The 18,267-nt window shown below is 27.6% G+C and overlaps 1 protein-coding gene across 1 annotated transcript in view; it reads left to right on the forward strand.

Moving 5' to 3' along the window:
• Positions 1-18,267, forward strand: part of LOC142326271 (lysosomal alpha-glucosidase-like) — a 62,653-nt gene that overhangs the window by 11,094 nt on the left and 33,292 nt on the right. The window contains exons 4-8 of the mRNA XM_075368613.1: positions 463-553; positions 5,096-5,264; positions 9,095-9,164; positions 15,713-15,817; positions 17,550-17,687. Of these exons, the coding sequence (XP_075224728.1) occupies positions 463-553; positions 5,096-5,264; positions 9,095-9,164; positions 15,713-15,817; positions 17,550-17,687 (573 nt within the window). The remainder of the gene's footprint in view (positions 1-462; positions 554-5,095; positions 5,265-9,094; positions 9,165-15,712; positions 15,818-17,549; positions 17,688-18,267) is intronic.

Consider the following 18,267-nt stretch of genomic DNA (forward strand, 5'->3'; position numbering starts at 1 on the left):
TTATAATCATTCATTTAAGACAATATACATACATATATATATATATATATATATATATATATATATATAAATATAAAACAGTATTTTTGTGTTTCAGTTGATTAATATTTATGATCTCACCAATTTAAAAAAAAAATTATGTTTATGTTATTTTATATAACTGTCATTGGTGAAGATCATACAAAATGGTTAATTCCTAAAAGAAACTGAATGAAATTTAATTAGAGTGTTTAATTTTTACAGACATCTTATCTTTTTCTGATACTCATGCAACTGATTGTCATTAATTAAAGTTGCAAGAGCAATTGAAGAATTTAATTTTTAAAAAAAATTCTGTTGCATTAATCTTGGTATAGTATATAATGAATAAGGAATAGCTTTACATTAATTCATATTTATATTTTGAAGTTATTTATAGATTCTTCTGTTGAATTATTATTTTTATTATTCTGAATTTTTCAGATGAATTTGTATGGTTCACATCCATTTTTCTTAGGTGTTGAAGAGGGTGGGGATAGTTTTGGAGTTTTTCTTCTCAACAGTAATGCAATGGGTAAGATTCTGCATAACCTTAATATCCTTTTACCAATATTTTTGAAATGAAGGGATATTTATGACAAATTTTAAAACATGTCCTGAAATGAGATTTATTGAAAAGGAACAGTAAATTATTCTGCTTTATTGGCAGAGTGTAAGAATAATTAAAATATGGTGAATGAATAATTCTTAGAATGATAACTATAAAAAATTTGATAAATTGAATCCTAACATATGAAACTGAACATAGATGCTTTAAACTGATTAAAAATATAACCAACCAGATTTGAAAGTGTATGCTGTATCGTAACAGAAAAATTCTCAGTGGTTGGTTACTTACATAGTTTATGAGTAATTCAACTATACTCATAATTTGTCTAAAGAAAAATAACCAACCTTGTTTAAGCTACTATAATTACAAAAACTAATCATGAAAAAAGATATTAAATGCCAAATTAAAGATTGTTCTTGTCTGGTTAATTTATTAAGAGATTAGAAACAACTAATAATGCATTATTTCTATGTATTCTAATACATTATTTTTAAGAAACAAAAATACATACATAATTTTTATACCTTTATAAAGGTATAAACTGTGTTGCTTATGCTCCATCTATGGTAATGTAATTCCAAGTGGTACATAAATAGCATATGCTAAAATATTTTAGCTATTTATTTTAACAGACACAAAATTTCAGGTTGTTGTGCCCATTATTTTGGTAAAAATAACTTTTTAAAATATCCTATAAAAGAAAAGAAAAAAAAACAGTTGATTGAGAATAATGCTGAAGAACTGTAATGATAATAATGTGATCTTTTTTCACAATAATGAACAGTTTTATTACAAGAATTCAGATAGAAAAAATGTGGTATTAAACAATTTTTTGAGTATAGTCTTAATTATTTTATTGTATTTATTTATTATTTGCTATGCTATTATTTTAGAAATTTCAATAAAATAAATTTTATTTGGTATGCTAATTTAAACCTGCTTTCACTTTCATTGATGAGGCTTGCTTACAAATATATAAACATCAATTAACAACAGTTATTAAGACATCAACAGTTATCACATTTTATTTTAAAGCTTAAGTAGCGTGAAGCTAAATTATGCATACTCCACATGTAAAGTCAACATTTGCTAACACTATGCTAGCTAACTATTTCTCATCACAACTTAAAATATTTACTTATTTTTATTTGCATTTACTAGAATTGCAATAAAACAACAGTTGATCTTATAATGAAAAAAAAAAATCATCTACTTAGGCTAAAAGAATAATCCATAAATAATGCATTGTATAAAAAAGATTCATCTGATTTCAAAATACTTTATTTTTTAAACATATAATCTTGAGGTGAATTATAAAATATAAATTTGAATATGAAATTTTAATTACAATTTTCACAAATGATCAAAATGGTTCCCTCCAGATGCACAGCACACATCTACATGATAGATAAACTTGTCCCATATTCAAACAAACATGTCTGATGTTCATGCAGCCAGTGCTGTTGTTACGCAGTTTTGCGATTTGTCCACAGTTGCTGGAAGAGGCAGCACATAAAAAATGCCTTTCACGAACCCCCCCCCACAAGAAAAAAATCACAAACAATGAGACCATGGTGACCGTGGCCAGAGGTGAAATCCAAATCGGCAAACTCTTTACAGACGATCCATCTTTGTTGAAGCTCATTGTCAAGACATGCTTGAACTTGCAGATGCCAAGTTCAAACTCTGTCCTGTTAGAAAATGAATTCATCTGAATCTGTAATTGCTGGAAAAACCAGTTCTGCAACATTTCCAGATATGAGTTTCCCATAACACTGTTTTCCATAAAAAAAGTACAGAGAGTAAACTTTTCTCGGAACCTGTGGAAAAGAAATTGACTTTTGGAATTGCTCTCATGTGACATCTCTGATTTCCTTACGTTTGCATTGTGGCAGTTTACCAAACTATATGAAACATGGGGTCACATTAAACACTAAACATGAAAGAAAGTGTAATTATCTTCCTGCTTTCTCAAGGATAAATTCTAAAAATCCACAAGTCATTGGTCTCATCTCTGCAGAGGGCTTATACCAACTGAATTCTATATAGCTTTAGTGATAAATGCAGAACGTGCCAAACAGTTATATGAGGAATAATTAACTAGCTCTCAGTTGTTATGGCAAGTAAATTTTCCTCGGCTGCATTGAAAATTCTGTCCAATGCTCTCAATTTCTTCGTTTGACATACAGGGATTACCTGCGGATTTCTCTTTACATAAATATCATTTTTCCTGATACTGTTGGTGCCAACATCAAAAGTTCTGAGTGGTAGAAAGTGCAGTGCTGGGTTATGGTCAACAAAATCGTACTGCACAGTTGTCACGGATTCATGATTGTTGAAGCAAAGGATACAGAATGGTTTCTATTGTGGGAGTCACCATCTTGATTCACACTAAGGGGAGCATAAATTTTACAATTAAAGTACATCATAAAAATTAGCCCCACTCCAAAAATAAATCTTACTTACCTTTTTTCATATATAATTTTTTTTCTACTGTAGGTAGACACCTACAGTAACCAAGTGAAACTCTAGAATCTCCTCTCTTAAATGGTATATAGTTTTTTTTCTGTTTAGTCTCTGGGAATCACCGTCAGGTATTATTTCAGAGGATAAATGAGGACGATTATCCTCTCAGATATATATTGGCTTACTTTTTTTAAATAAAAAAAGTATGAAAAGACAGTGGTACTATATTGGAAGAAATTTTAGTGTATTATATATCTATATCTACATGTAATTCATTTTTCTTTTATATTATGTGAGTTTTCTAGAAAAAAATATTTTACTATTGAAAATAATTTTTTCCTTTAATTTTTTTTAAACTTAATTATTTTATTTTTACTTTCCTGGCATCATAACTCTAGAGCTATGTTGTAAGAAGGAAAGTACAGTAATCAGTCAAAATATGGGGCATGGGTTTTTTTTTACATTTCTCAGTTTCATGACCCAGGAATCCCAGAAAACATAAAAAGTGTAGGGTAATGTTCATATGAAGATGTAAGTATGTGGGTTAATGTGTTTGAAGCGTAATAACTTTTAACTGTATAAACCAATTTTGATGAAATTTTGTCAGACTCATGTATATGGGGCAATTTGTGGGTAAAATTTTGAGGTGAATATCTCCTAGTGGTAAGGGGTTATTTGGAGGTCAGTTTTCTCTAAATTTTGCAAACATAACCCCACTTTATATTAAGCTCAGTACATGCATGCTTATTTTACCATTAAAAAAAAATTCAAAACTACCCCTTCCCAAAAATTGAAAAAGCTATCTTTTTATTTATTGCACATTTTTTATCCAACTTTTTTTTTATTGTTTTCCTAGGTGTAGTGCAAGCAATCAAAAAAAAAAAAAAATAATAATAATAAAAGAAAATATGTTGTGGGAAATATTGTGGCTGGGGGAACAGATCAAAATTTAAAAATAATTTTTTTTTAATTTTTCAAAACTTTTTTGAAATTTTTTAAAAGTTTAAATAATAAACTTTTAGTATTATAATATTTTAATAAAATTTCATTATAATTCACCCCCCAACAATCAAATACATTTTAGGTATCTTTTCATTGGTTTATATTTTTGGTGTATTTTTTTAGTTTCTTCCATTTACATAGTAAATAGAAAAATCAAAAACATTTCTTAAGAGGTGGGGAGCAGAAAAAATTACTGATTTTTTGAATTTTTAAAACTTTTTTTTGTTTTATATATACATATTATGAAAATTTTACAATTAAAGTACATCATAAAAATTAGCCCCACTCCAAAAATAAATCTTAGTTACCTTTTTTCATATATAATTTTTTTTTTCTACTATATAAGAATAAATTAATAATCCCTGGAAAATATTATAACTTTGTTGTCAGCATTTTTTAAAATAATTGTATGATTGAGGAAATATTTGGCAACAGCTAATCTTGAAATCGTTTTTCAGACCTGCTGATTTCTTTTTTATTTAAAAATTAGAAAAGAATTAGCACAAAAATTTGACATGAAGCTCGTATGACAATTATATAACAATTATTCATCCTTCTTTGCTAGTTTTTCTTGTATTTATGTTTTTAATTGTGTATCCAGAAAATATTCTGACTATGTTTAACATTAAACTATATTTTATTTTTATTATAATAATAATTAACATGTAAGTTACCTACATTGCTAATTTGAAGAAAAGCATTTGAAATCTTTTTGAAGATGTAAAGACCAGAATAGTATGATTAATATAAAAGGCTAACAATATATTATATAAAATATACAACAGTAAATTTATGTGCAAAAGAACAGCAAATGGTAATATATTAATGCTTAATTAATAACATTAAAATACTTTTTAGTGGAGTTTTTTTATAAAATGTTATCTTTACATTAAAAAAAAAAACTATGATAATTATTTTTATGTTGCGAAGTTGTTAATATTGTCGCACTATTTTTTAAGTAAAAGGATAATAATTGAAAAAATTTCATCTGTATTTAAAAATAGAATTTTTAAAAGAAGTTCTTTTTACATTTAACAGATGTAATATTGCAGCCATCACCAGCAGTTACTTATCGCACAATAGGAGGTATTTTAAATTTTTATATTTTCCTTGGTCCAACTCCTGAAGAAGTTATACAACAATATACTGAAGTAGTTGGTAAACCAATGTTACCTCCTTACTGGAGTCTTGGATTCCATTTATGCAGGTTTGTATTTTATTATTAGCTATTTTTAATTGCAAATAAGTGAGATTTTATAGTTGGATGAAGTAATAATTAATTTATATATTACACATTCAAAAAATTTTTTGTATCATATATAATAAAAATCAAAGCACCCTTTAAATTTTTACCGTTTTTATAAATTATACTTTCCTTTTTTGTTTGCTGAAACCAATCTGAGGATTTTCTCCAGTTACTTTTTCTGTTGATAATTATTCTATTATATTATTATATCAGAAAAGAATGTTTAATCTTATTACATATTTGATTTTTGTTAAATGTTAAATTTAATTTGGGGTTTGCCTTTTTAATTTTTGTCATGTTATATCTATGAATATATATGAAATTGAGGAGTGATTGAACTGCAACAAAATGAAAAGTTAGATGTTACAAGCCAAGTTAAAAATGTGTATTAGGTCAGATTTCATGGATTTCATGTTTCATCCTCTCTGTCTTCAAGTGTTGTTACTTCCTAAATATTTCCCATATAAATTTTTTTTACATCTTTCCATACAACACCTATGAAACCCACTGGTTTGGTCTAGTGGTGAACGCATCTTCCCAAATCAACTTCCAAATCAACTGATTTGGAAGTCTAGCGTTCCAGAGTTCAAGTCCTAGTAAAGTCAGTTATTTTTACATGGATTTGAATACTAGATCATTGATACCGATGTTGTTTGGTGGTTGGGTTTCAATTAACCACATATCTCAGGAATGGTCGAACTGAGACTGTACAAGACTACACTTCATTTACACTCATACATATCATCCTCATTCATCCTCTGAAGTATTATCTGAATGGTAATTACCAGAGGCTAAACTGGAAAAAAAAAAGGCAGCACCTATGAATTAAAAGTACATTTATGGTAAGATATTGTTGGTTGTCATAACATTTAGAGTATTACCAAGAAACAAGTAGTCCTTTACTTGAAAAACAGCTATTTTTTTCTTGTAATTACCTTTAATTTTATTAGACTCAATTTTTTATTCTTTTTTTGGTCCTAAGTCATTTAACTGATAGTTTACTCGACGCTATTCTTTTTTTTTTGCTCTCTTTTAATCTCAGTATATTTATTATTTATGTTTTCAGTTAGCTAGTTTTGAAAATTTAACCTTTTCAATTTTTACCTTTTATAATGTACAACTGTTTAAGAATCAGGTTCAAGTTAATAATGATATATATTTAAGTAACATAGTTTATTATATGTAAATGTAGTTTATTTACATAAACCAATATTTTGCTGTAATATTGTTTTTTTATATTGTAATTGTTTATAAATATTATGTTTAAAGAATGTTTAATGTATCACTGTCCAGTTTTCACATACTAATCTCTTTGAATTTTTTATGCTGTTAGAAGCAGTACAACAGCTAATCTATTGAAAACTCATCGAATTTACCATTTCTTGCATCTTGCATGCAAATTCAATTTTCTTTTGATTTTTTTAACAAGAAAGTAATCAAAACTTTGTGAAAAGCTTGAAAACTTTTCAGTCTTTTATTTGAATAAAAACCATCAATTTTTTTCTAAAGTTTTGTCAGTTTTTATAAATGTTTGTTTTAATAGTCTAAGTAACCGATTGTTTTAACCTAAGTAGTGATTGTTTTACAATTGAAATTCATATTTACTTCTATGTATTTTTAATTATTTTTTTAAAAATAAATGTGGAATGTAAATATATATTTTTGTGTTATCTAATTTAATATATTTTTGATGCATTAAAATGCTTTTAATGCATGTGGTTGGTAATGGGTAATGATTTTTTTGTATTTACAACTATACAGCATAATTTATTTTCACTTAATTAATTTTTTTATTTTTTTAACTTTCTTATTGTATGGAAAAAGAAATGAAGAATTTGACATTTTTTATGTAGTCATTATTATTATGAGAGTCATTCAATAATTAAGGACATAAATAGCTGTGGAGGCAAACAATTGGTAATGGGGTTATGATACTTTTAGAACAGTAAGCTGGTAGCCATGACTTTTGATTAGCTGTGTTTTCTTATAACCTCAAAATTTCATTTTACGATGTCAAGTCCTCTTGAAGTTTGGGAATTAACAGCATGAGGTGATCTGTGTTTTTATTTCTAAAGGTGCAAATTAGTTAATATTTACTCTCGTATGACCAAACAATTTTGACAAAGTGTGTGTAGCGGTTGTATGAACCACAGAAACCTTTACAAGCTGGTAGAAGAAAATTTAAAAATGATTGAACTTCAATAATTGATGATCACCATTCTGAACAGCTAATTGAAGTTTTGACTCCAGTGCTTGAAAATCGCATGGACTCTCTCATCCAAGAATAGTGACAGATTATAGTTGAGATTATAGCTGAAAAATTACAATTCAGTGTTATACTGTTCGTAACAGTGCTGGCGCGGTGGTACAGAACTGAAGCAATGGTATCAGCAGGAAAGTGATACTTATTTGTACATTACTATAACCTACGATGAGACATGGATTCCCTATTATAAACCAGTGTCAAAAAGACAGAACATGGAGTGGAAGCACACCAGCTCACTTGTCAAGAAACAATTCCAAACATATCTATCAGCAGGAAAAATCATGAAGACAATCTTTTGGGATACTAAAGGGCTGGTTTTTGTTAATTTTCTAGAATATCAGTGAATAATAAAAAAGATCACATACTATTGTGACATGTTAATCAACAAAGTGAAGCCAGCAGTGTTGAAAATACCCCCTGGATCTCTGTGCAAAGGCATCATTCTGTTTCAGTTCTGTTTGGTAGTATCCGATCTTGCACAATGGAGATACTCAAGAAATCATTGACAAATTACAATGGGAAGTACTACCTCAGTCTCCCATACAGTACTGATTTGACCCCATCTGATTTCCAGTTGATTGGTCCACTCAAAGAGTCCACTACATGGTAAGAAGTTTAATGCCAATAATAACATAATAGAAAATTTATGAAATTGGCTCTGACATCAAGACAAAGATTTCTTGTAACAGGCATAAATAAGCTGATTCAGAGATGGGGCAAGTGTATTAATGTTGCTGGAGTTTACGTTGAAGAATGAAAAAATGTCATGTTGATTAAATAAAAAATTTTAGCTCCAGAGCAACTTGTGTCTTTAATTACTGAATGACTCTCATTAATATTATAAAATTGATTATTACCAATTTTACAAAAAAAAATAATAATAATGTACTCAGTGACAATAATAATAATCTTTTTTTGTGACAGTTGAAGAGAATTGTGAAATTAAAATGTTTAGCGTAACTATTAAAAGCCAGCCTCCATGGTGCGAGTGGTAGTGTCTTGGCCTTTCATTCAAAGGTCCTGGGTTTGAATCTCGGTCAGGCATGGCATTTTTCATACACGCTACAAATCATTCATCTCATTCTCTGAAGCAATACCTAATGGTGATTCTGGAGGTTAAACAAGAAAAAAAACTATTAGAAAAAGTAACTAATTCTTTATTAGGACAATTGGTCAAAGGTCATTTTTAATTTAAGAAAACTATACATTATACTTGTAATTAATAAAAAATGTGTTTTTAACCACAAAATATTTCATTTTAATTCTCTGGGTTTGATGTCAGTCTACATCAGTTGTATTAATTTGTTTGAAGTAATACAGTTAAATTTAATGAAATATGAAGTTTTTGTTTTATTTAGAATAAGTTTAGCATTGACATTAAAAAATCCAGTAACTTATCAACAACTATATTTGTGGTTTTTGAAAGTAACTATTCTAAAACATACATTAGTGTGTAAAATAATAGAGAATTATTATTTTTTTAATGCAATCCTGGATTTGATTAAATTATTTTTTATTAATTTAGGTGGGGATATAATTCTCTAGAAAATACTAAAACAATAATGGAAAAGAATTTAGCTGCAGGCATACCTCTGGTAAGTTGATTTTAAGAATTTTTTTTGAGTGCTTTAAAAGCAACATATTTTGTACGTAGCAAATAATTTTCTAGAATTATTTAGCATTAGAATAATTTAATAATTCATATTAATGGAAGCTGTGTGTTTATGTTTATTGGGGTTCAATAAACATTATTTGTTTAAGTTTTAAAATTTTTAATTATAATTAAATATTTATTCATCAAACAATATAAAAAAACAACACTAAAAATAATGACTCGCTTCAAAATTATATAAAAACTGTTTCTCCAGAAGACTTTAAAATTTAATTATTTTGATCCTTCTGTGGAGCTTCTATTGACACTATTGTCAATAGTGCTTTGAACCATTTATTATTCAGTTTCACTTTAGTGCTGATAGAACTTCACAGAAGAAGAAGAAGCTGCAAAATTAGACACAGAAGGTCTTCTAGGTGAACAATTTGTACATAATTAGAAAGCGACTCTTATATTATCATATATTTATTATTTACCATTCTTTGTGAACACATTGCTTCTGCAGGCATACAGTGCTTGTTAATAACTAATGTTTAAAAATTGAACATAAAAATGTCATAGTTTATGTCCGTGACATATTTAAACAATGACATCACATTTGGAAAAAATAATGATGAGACAAAGGTGCCCACATTAGTGATGAAAGTGAATGGCTTAAAAACAATTGGTCAAAAATATATAAAGTTATAGTACAAAAGACATTTTTAATGCCTGTGAAACACGGTTCCTTTTTTAAATGTTTCTAGATATGAATATAAAGTTTAAAGTAAAAACCATATAGATAAACAGTTATCAAAAAGATTGATATCTTCTAATTTGCATAAGTATAACAAGAAATGAAAAAAGGCCAATTTATTAATTATGGGAAAATTTACAATGCTTTTTGAGTATTTTAAAAACATGAAATTATCAAAGTAAAACATTGTAACAATAAAACTGCAAGGATGACAGCTCTAATTTGAAAAATGGGCTTGGGATCATGAACTATTTTTATTACACAGAAATTATCTGTCAAACAAATATTACAGAGAGATTTTACTGTATTTTAAAAGTGTGTTTATTTTTTTAAATTCTAATTTGTTTTACTTTTGATCATGCACAAAAATTATGTAGAAAATTGACCAAAATTCAGCGTTGCAGTAGATTTTAGAGCGAAGATGGACTGTATGTGTTCATAGGTGATGAACATCTTGTTGATTACTGAAGGATTGTTTAATTGTACGCTGTCTTGGCGGTTTAAAAGAATTTTGTCACATAACATTTGTAACTTATAACTTAACAAACATAAGCTAAATACATTTCTAACTTAAGATAGCAAGCATAAGCTAAATAAACTTAAAATAATATTCATCCGAACAAGAATTGAGAGAGTCCATCTGGAAACGATCACCTTGGGTCAGGTATGAGTGTAGACTAGCTATAAGACGTTACGTACAGTGCTCGAGGGAGCAGCTAGTGACGTAGAGTGGCATGATGGTCTGGTGACCATAGTTTGCTGTGGGCACTCTAGCCACCACTAGGTTTCAGCACCCAACAGCAAGAGGAGGTGAAAACGTAACAATAATGAAGAACTTAACACAAAATTTGTCAAATATTAATGACTCCTCAGCTACATTTGTACATAACATATTATATGAAATACAAAATAGAAGACTCATCCAGTAACAAAAGAAGATAATAAGACATACTTCAATAAACATTTATACAAAATTTCCCAAATTTTCAGGAGGTAGGTAATAAATGTTATTTTAAAAATTGCAAAAGTATGTCACATGGCATTTAAAATACATGCACATTTAAATTAACAACCATGGAGCTTACAGTTAAACTACAGTAACTGAACTAAAAAACCCATTAGATTTACATTTATCTCCAGCTGATTGAAAGAAAACATTCCATCCGAGTCCAAGCTCTGATATGAGAGGCTTTATTTTTGAGATATGAAGAGGATGGGCAAGTACAAACCATTTATAAAAATTAATATACTTTTGAATACTGAGATTTACAGCAGTGAATTTTATTCAGTTAGTCTTGTTAGTATCAGTTACAACTACGAAGACAGGTTTAGTACAATTTTACTAATGCACACACATTCTCATACTGTAGCATTAACACAATGCAATCCCTTAAACTAGTTACAGCTTGGATCTGGCCAGTATGCTTTGGACAGAACTATAGCATTATCCTTTGCAAATTATAAACTGGACAAGCATACAAACTTATTATTTTATATATTTCCTCATAGAAGCCAAGATCAGATATATTTCTCTATATATTTTTGTTAAATCAAAAAAAAAAAATTAAATAAAGCATTGAATGAATAAACACTCATAGATTAAATATACATTTGATATCATGTACTACAGTAAAAGGTAAATCAATATGCATCTAGGCACTAACTGATATGGAATGAACACTGTTGACAAGTCCACACACTTGTACATCACATCCCTTTTCTGTCAAACTGATTTGCATATTAAGTTTATTGCTTCTGTATAAATTCACAATAAACTAATGAAAATCCTTTTACCATTATATGGCACACCTTTTTTTAATAATAATTTTTTAATATTTACCAAAACAAACAACATGCATGTACAATAAATTTGAGAATATTTTTTAAACAATTGTTAATTCTTATTGATCACTTTGCTCATGTATCCCAAGGGTTTGCTGGAAAAGAATAATTTATAAATAAAAATTACAGAAATCTTTTTTTTTTTGAAGAAAATAGGATTTGTCATTTGTAACTTTACAGTTGCTATAAATTGAATTAAAAACTACAGAAATTTTTTTTTGCAATTATAGTAAAATGAAGATTTAAAATAGTTAAATGCTATGTTAGGCATTATACAATGTTTGGGATTATTATTGTAATTAATAATGATTTTATTTTTTTATGTTTAGTGAAGCCATTCATTATTGAGAGAATAATAATAAGTTGTTATTCATATGAGTACATTATTATGTGTTTTGTTACTTTGATAATTTTATTGAAAAAATAATTTTATTTTACGATGGTACTCTCCCTGGCACAGACTGAAAGCAGTACTAAGCAATTATTCAAAAGTCTTCATTTATTAAATTTTTTTTATCAATATTGTAGTTATTGTTAATGAAATTAATTACTGTTGAAAATATTAAATAAATGTAATCTTGTTTGGTTTTATATCACTAATTAATGGTTTCACATATATATATTATTTGGTGTGTGATTTTCATTGCAACATGTATTATAAAAGCCAATTATATTAATGATAGCAAGAAACATAAGAAAAATAAAAGTAAGATTATTAATAAAGATTATCAATTTTCATACATATAATGTTGTGCATATTACTTGGATCTTTAAAAAAATCATAAAACCAAAAAAACCTGTAATCCTGTTAAAATGTGCTATAGACCCAGGATTTGATCCAGGTTACTCTTTATTGTATTTACCATGTTACATTTACTGATGGATTAATAGATCAATATTTATATGTAGCAGCTTAAGAAATGTAAATAAGATTGATGAGTTAGTCCTTCGTTATTCATCATATAACATTAAAAAAACTTGAAAATATTAGACGCTGTTGTTTGCTGCTCTCACAAGTGATTTGAAATTAAGCCCTACCAACCATAATTCTTGAACAGCTTCATACGTAACATCTGTAATTAGAGGTTACTCTAACTAAAGATTCACATTCTTGAACTAAAAGAAATCATAACAGTTCAACAAAGAACTTCTTGAAACATATTTACATACATTTGAAAATAAGTTGAAGTTTCTTTTTAAAAACTTTTCATCATGCTGATGAACAAAAATTAAAGATTTATTGTTTAATATTTAATCAGTGTGGTAATACATGACATGCTGTATTTAGTTTTTTTTTTATTCTAGAGCAATCTTCAAGTTTTATTTCTATCGGTCATATTATATTAATATAAATGATGTATTTTATAAAACAGTTTGATTAGTGAAACAAACAGTTTATATTTTTCATTCATTTCAATAAATTATTTGTTCAGTCTCATTGAATTTTTTTGGAACATTTTGGGAAGTGGCAGTTTGTAATAATTAATAACTTGATCATTGTCATGTTTACTAAATATTATTCCAGGATTACACTTTAGTTATTTCTCAATAAAACTTCCCTTTAAAATTCTAAATATTTTTACATCATTTTATTGAATTACTTATTCCAGTACCAAGAGTTATTTATCTTAATGTATAAACCAGTGGCAGAGTGGTATTGTCTAGCCTTTCTTCCAAAAGGTCCTACTTAGATTTGAATAAGGCATGCCCATTTTCACACTTTGCAAAGTTTCCATTTCATATTATAACACACAAGCTCCAAGCTTAGATGGTAAATTATTCATTTAAAATTGTGTTTAAAAAAAAATACACTTTTCCATTGTTTTGGAAATGCTGTTCCTGTAGAATTTTTTCAGGTGGGCCAAAGAACTGAATAATATGCAATGACAAATCCAAACTGGATGCAGAATCACTTCCAGTGGGGTTTTTTTGTAGTTTTTGGCTGAATTACTTGAGTGATATTTGAGTAAACAATATTGTGCAAAAGAATCACAACTTTACTCTTTCTTCTATGACCTGAACCTGTGGAGGTTTAATCTTGAGCAACAGTGATATTGTTTCATTCTTCAGCACATTAGATATTAAGAACATAGTGATAAGTCACTGGTAATTCTGAATGATTTCATTCTAAATGCTGCTTCAAGATCAAAATTGTTTATCTTAATCATTTCACCGCATGTAACAACAGGATTAAAAAATAATTTCCCTGAGCTTAATGATTTTTCAGAACTTTACAGATTTGGAACTTTTCCAGTTTATTATCTCATCTCAGCATCTTACATAACCATCAGTTACATTTATTAATAAAAAATACCATATTTACAAGACAAAATTCTCAAATGACATCCGTTTATCATTAAACAGATATTTTTTGATAATTCTAATGTTTTCCCATTGTTTTGAGATTCTTAAAAATCCAAAAAATGTTTATAAAATTAGAGTGCTGATAATAAAATTACTTATGTCTGCACGTGGGTACAAGCATACGCGCGTGTGTGTGTGTGTGTATTTGTGTTTTGGCAAACTTTTTAAAATATCTTTTGCTTTTAATATCTTAGAACTTACACATAGCATTTGTTGTGGTGATCTCTCTGTACTGGAATTTAAGATATTACATTTTTATGAAAATCAGAAAATGATGTGGGATAGATATCTGTTCAGATTCATTTGTTTTCTTTGTCCTCTTGCTTAAATGAAAAACATCTCCTGTCATCTTCTTTCTTCTTATTTGTTAATGAACCAGCTGGTCTTAATCACTGTTAAGTATGAATCTTTATTTTCCTTTAAAATTTTGAAGAAATACACTACCAAATTCTATATCTGTTCTATCTAGACAGCATATTTAATATATATTTAAAAATGTGAAGTTAACTAAAACTATGAAGCTATTGTAACATAATGTAATGATTAATTCAATGTAAATTTAGAGTAAATAAAGGAAGTGCTTAACAATATTTGGTTTTCCAGCAATTACTACAGTTTACACAACCAATGAATTACTTTGCGGCTGGAATTGTTGTACATATCTCCTTTAACCATTGACTGCTATCTCAAAATAGGTACATTTTGGTGAAATATTCAAGGAAACTTTTGAAGACTATTATTAATAGAGTAGAACATAATTATCTAAATCTTTAATATCCCTAACTCTACCTTTTATTATTTTTTCCATTAATTAAGGAAATCAGAAAATAATAAATAAGTAGAGCTTAAAAGTTATTAATAATTTTCAAATTTTTCATTGCAGAGGATAGAATTTTAACCTCTACACAAAGCCAGCGATAGTTGTAGTTCATTTTTTAACAATAACCTCATTTGTTTATAATTACATTAATTATAGGTTAAAAAAAGAATTGTAAACTAAATTGTTCATCAGGTAAACCAAATAACTAAATGAATAAATAACTTATGAAGTGAAATGAGGTAAAAATATCATTCAATTATCAGTATTTTTCAGAAGGTGTTAAATTTAGAAATTAACTCATTTTACTTATTTATTGTTTGCTAGAATAAATGTAAATAGTAAATGTAGAATAATATTCTAGCAAACAATACATAAGTAAAATGAATTAATTTTTAAATTACAATTTTTTTTGTGGTTTGTAAGTGTTTTTTTAATGTTAATTATAATTAAGTACACTATTTAATAAGCACTTTACTCAGATGAGAACTTGTGGTGAGCACTAAAGGTGAGTACAAAAAATCATATCTAGGAGTAAGGGTTTTATACTATTAAAAAAAAAAATTCACAGTTTTTTAACTTTTTTTTCAAAAGTAATAATGATTTTAACCAATCTAAAACTTGTATTGTAAAATCAAAAAAAAAATATATCACAAGATAAAACTTGCAATGATATAACCTGTAATTATTCTTTGAAATAATGATATATAGCATTACTTATTACTGTAAAAGTGCTGATTATTATGAAGAAAAAGTTTAATTTATGTTACAGGATGTGCAATGGAATGACATAGACTATATGGAAGATAGAAAAGATTTATTATATGATAAGAAAAATTTTGCAGGACTAAGCAAGTTTGTTGATGATTTGCATGAGGTAATTTTTCTCTACTTTTATTGTTAGAAAATTTATATAAGTTTATTAAATAAAATTTCACTTATACTTTGAACAAAGTTTAACATAACACAATAAATAGTGTATTATGATGTATATTAAATTTAATATATATTTATAGTACATCAATGAAAATTCTTTTCTTCATCTATTAGTGATGAATTTTGATTTTTTAAACACTGTTCTGTCTGTATTTATGTTGTAAACAAATATAGTGAATGTACTAAACTTGATTTTGATGCAACTATTAATTATTTTTCATCAAATACCAATCAGTTTGTTTTCCTTCTCTGTTCTGCATTTATCAACAGATTTCTACATATGTATTACATCCTACGTTATCAGTCATTTGCTTTATTAATCATGTTTTTTAATTCCTTTACAAATTTTACTCCTGCCCTCACCGTAGTTTCAACCTAGAGCATCTTAATATAGTTCTCACTAACCTGTTCTCCTTAAGTAGAGTTTGCTACAAGCATATTTTTTCTTGGATTTATTGCATTTATTACATTTCAATTTATTGTGAACTTTATGTTCACAATAAATTCTCCATTTATGTTTATGCATTACTGGTTTTAGGTTGTTGTGAGGATATAACTTACAAAAATGATAATTATCTGGGATTTAGCAGAAATTTTAAGCTAATACTGATCTGCAAATGTCTTAAAAGTGAAGTTTGAGATGTATTTTAGGAAATCCACTGGCATTCTTATGTTTAGTAACTTATTTAGAGTTACTTATTCATTGCTCTGTATTTGCCATGTACAATATCAAGTGTTGACAACTATCTGGACAATTACAATTTTGTCTGCAGCTGACTAGAACAAAGAGTTGATTAATCCAAAAAACCAATCCCTTACATTCTTTAACCATGAAATTCTCTTTTGACATAGATCTAGTTTTCCCATGAATTTTCTTGAAATATGAAACATAGAAGCTGATATTTTTCTGATGTCTCATCAACAGTGCAAAGTAGTCCAGATCTTTTCTCTTGACATCTTATCTGTCTAGTACCAGACTTTTGAATAAATCCTCATTGCAGACCTTATTTTTTCTACTAATCTTAAGCAAACATCGATAGATCAACATCAAAGACCTCAATTCTCTTAAATAATGGTTTTGATAAAAGCCAAGACTCATTACCATGCAGCAGTATAGAGAAAATGTAGCATTATAGATAATGATGTACATATATTTAATCACTCTTCCTCAAATTTGAACTTAAATTGTGCCTAAATAAGACATTCCTCATTCAAAATATAAAAGAAAGCTGATCTGACTTTTTTTATTTTTCAGGAGTTATTCCAATCGTCATACAAATAGCATACCAAGTATATAAACCTTATATTCATCTGAATGGGATTTTGCTGATGATAAGGCTATCATCATGGAATATATTTACTTATTACCAAATATTTCATCTTAATGCACAATTATCAATGCTCAATATTCTATTAACAGCAACTGCAATCCCTTTTTTTAAACCGGTTATCAATCATCAATAATGTGCCATCCACATATCTTAAATTATTGACTTCATTTATTTTATTCACTGTAAAATATTATCCAAAGCTTCTTTAGAATTTCCTTTAAATAAATGTTAAAAATAATGGGAGATATAGTACAATCCTTTATTTAAATTTAATTAATTAATTTTTTTGTTTTACAAAAACATAATTACATCAGATAAAAATATTATTGATTCTATTTTCAGCAAGGCATGCACTATGTTGTAATTATTGATCCTGGAATTAGTAATGTTGAAGCTCCTGGAACTTATTTTCCATATGACGATGCTGTAGCTATGGATGTTTTAGTGAAAAATAATACAGGAGACATTCTTCTTGGAAAGGTTAGTTTATAATAAACATTATTACATATATATTAATTGTATAATTAATTATGAGAATGGGTCCAGAGCAAAGAAGTAAACTGCATCCCCATACAACCTAGAGCGAATGGAATTAACCATAATTTTTGGCTTAGTTACTGCCTTTGTAAGTTCCTCTGATAGTATCATTACATTTCTTTTTTCTTTCCCATTTTCCACCATCTAAAGTTTTATAGCTTTATTTTAACTTTAATGAACTAAGACTCATTCAGTTTTGAATAACTTAACGCTTACTTTATCCGTGAATTAAAAGCATTCATTTAGAACAAACTGTAATCAAACTGGTAGGTAGAACTTGTTTAATCAGATAAAGAAATTTTGTTTAAATCAGTGGTGATAAGAAATTTTTGTACATAACAGGTCTCATGAGTTCAACCCACCGAGTTGGTCTAGTGATGAACTCGTCATTGCAAATCAGCTGATTTCAAAGTCAAGAGTTCTAAGTTTCAAATCATTGTAAAGATCCTTTTATATGGATTTGAATACTAGATTGTGGATACCAGTGTTTTTTGGTGGTTGGGTTTCAATTAACTACACATCT

The sequence above is a fragment of the Lycorma delicatula genome, chromosome 6, assembly GCF_047948215.1.
Source record: "Lycorma delicatula isolate Av1 chromosome 6, ASM4794821v1, whole genome shotgun sequence".
NCBI lineage: Eukaryota > Metazoa > Arthropoda > Insecta > Hemiptera > Fulgoridae > Lycorma > Lycorma delicatula.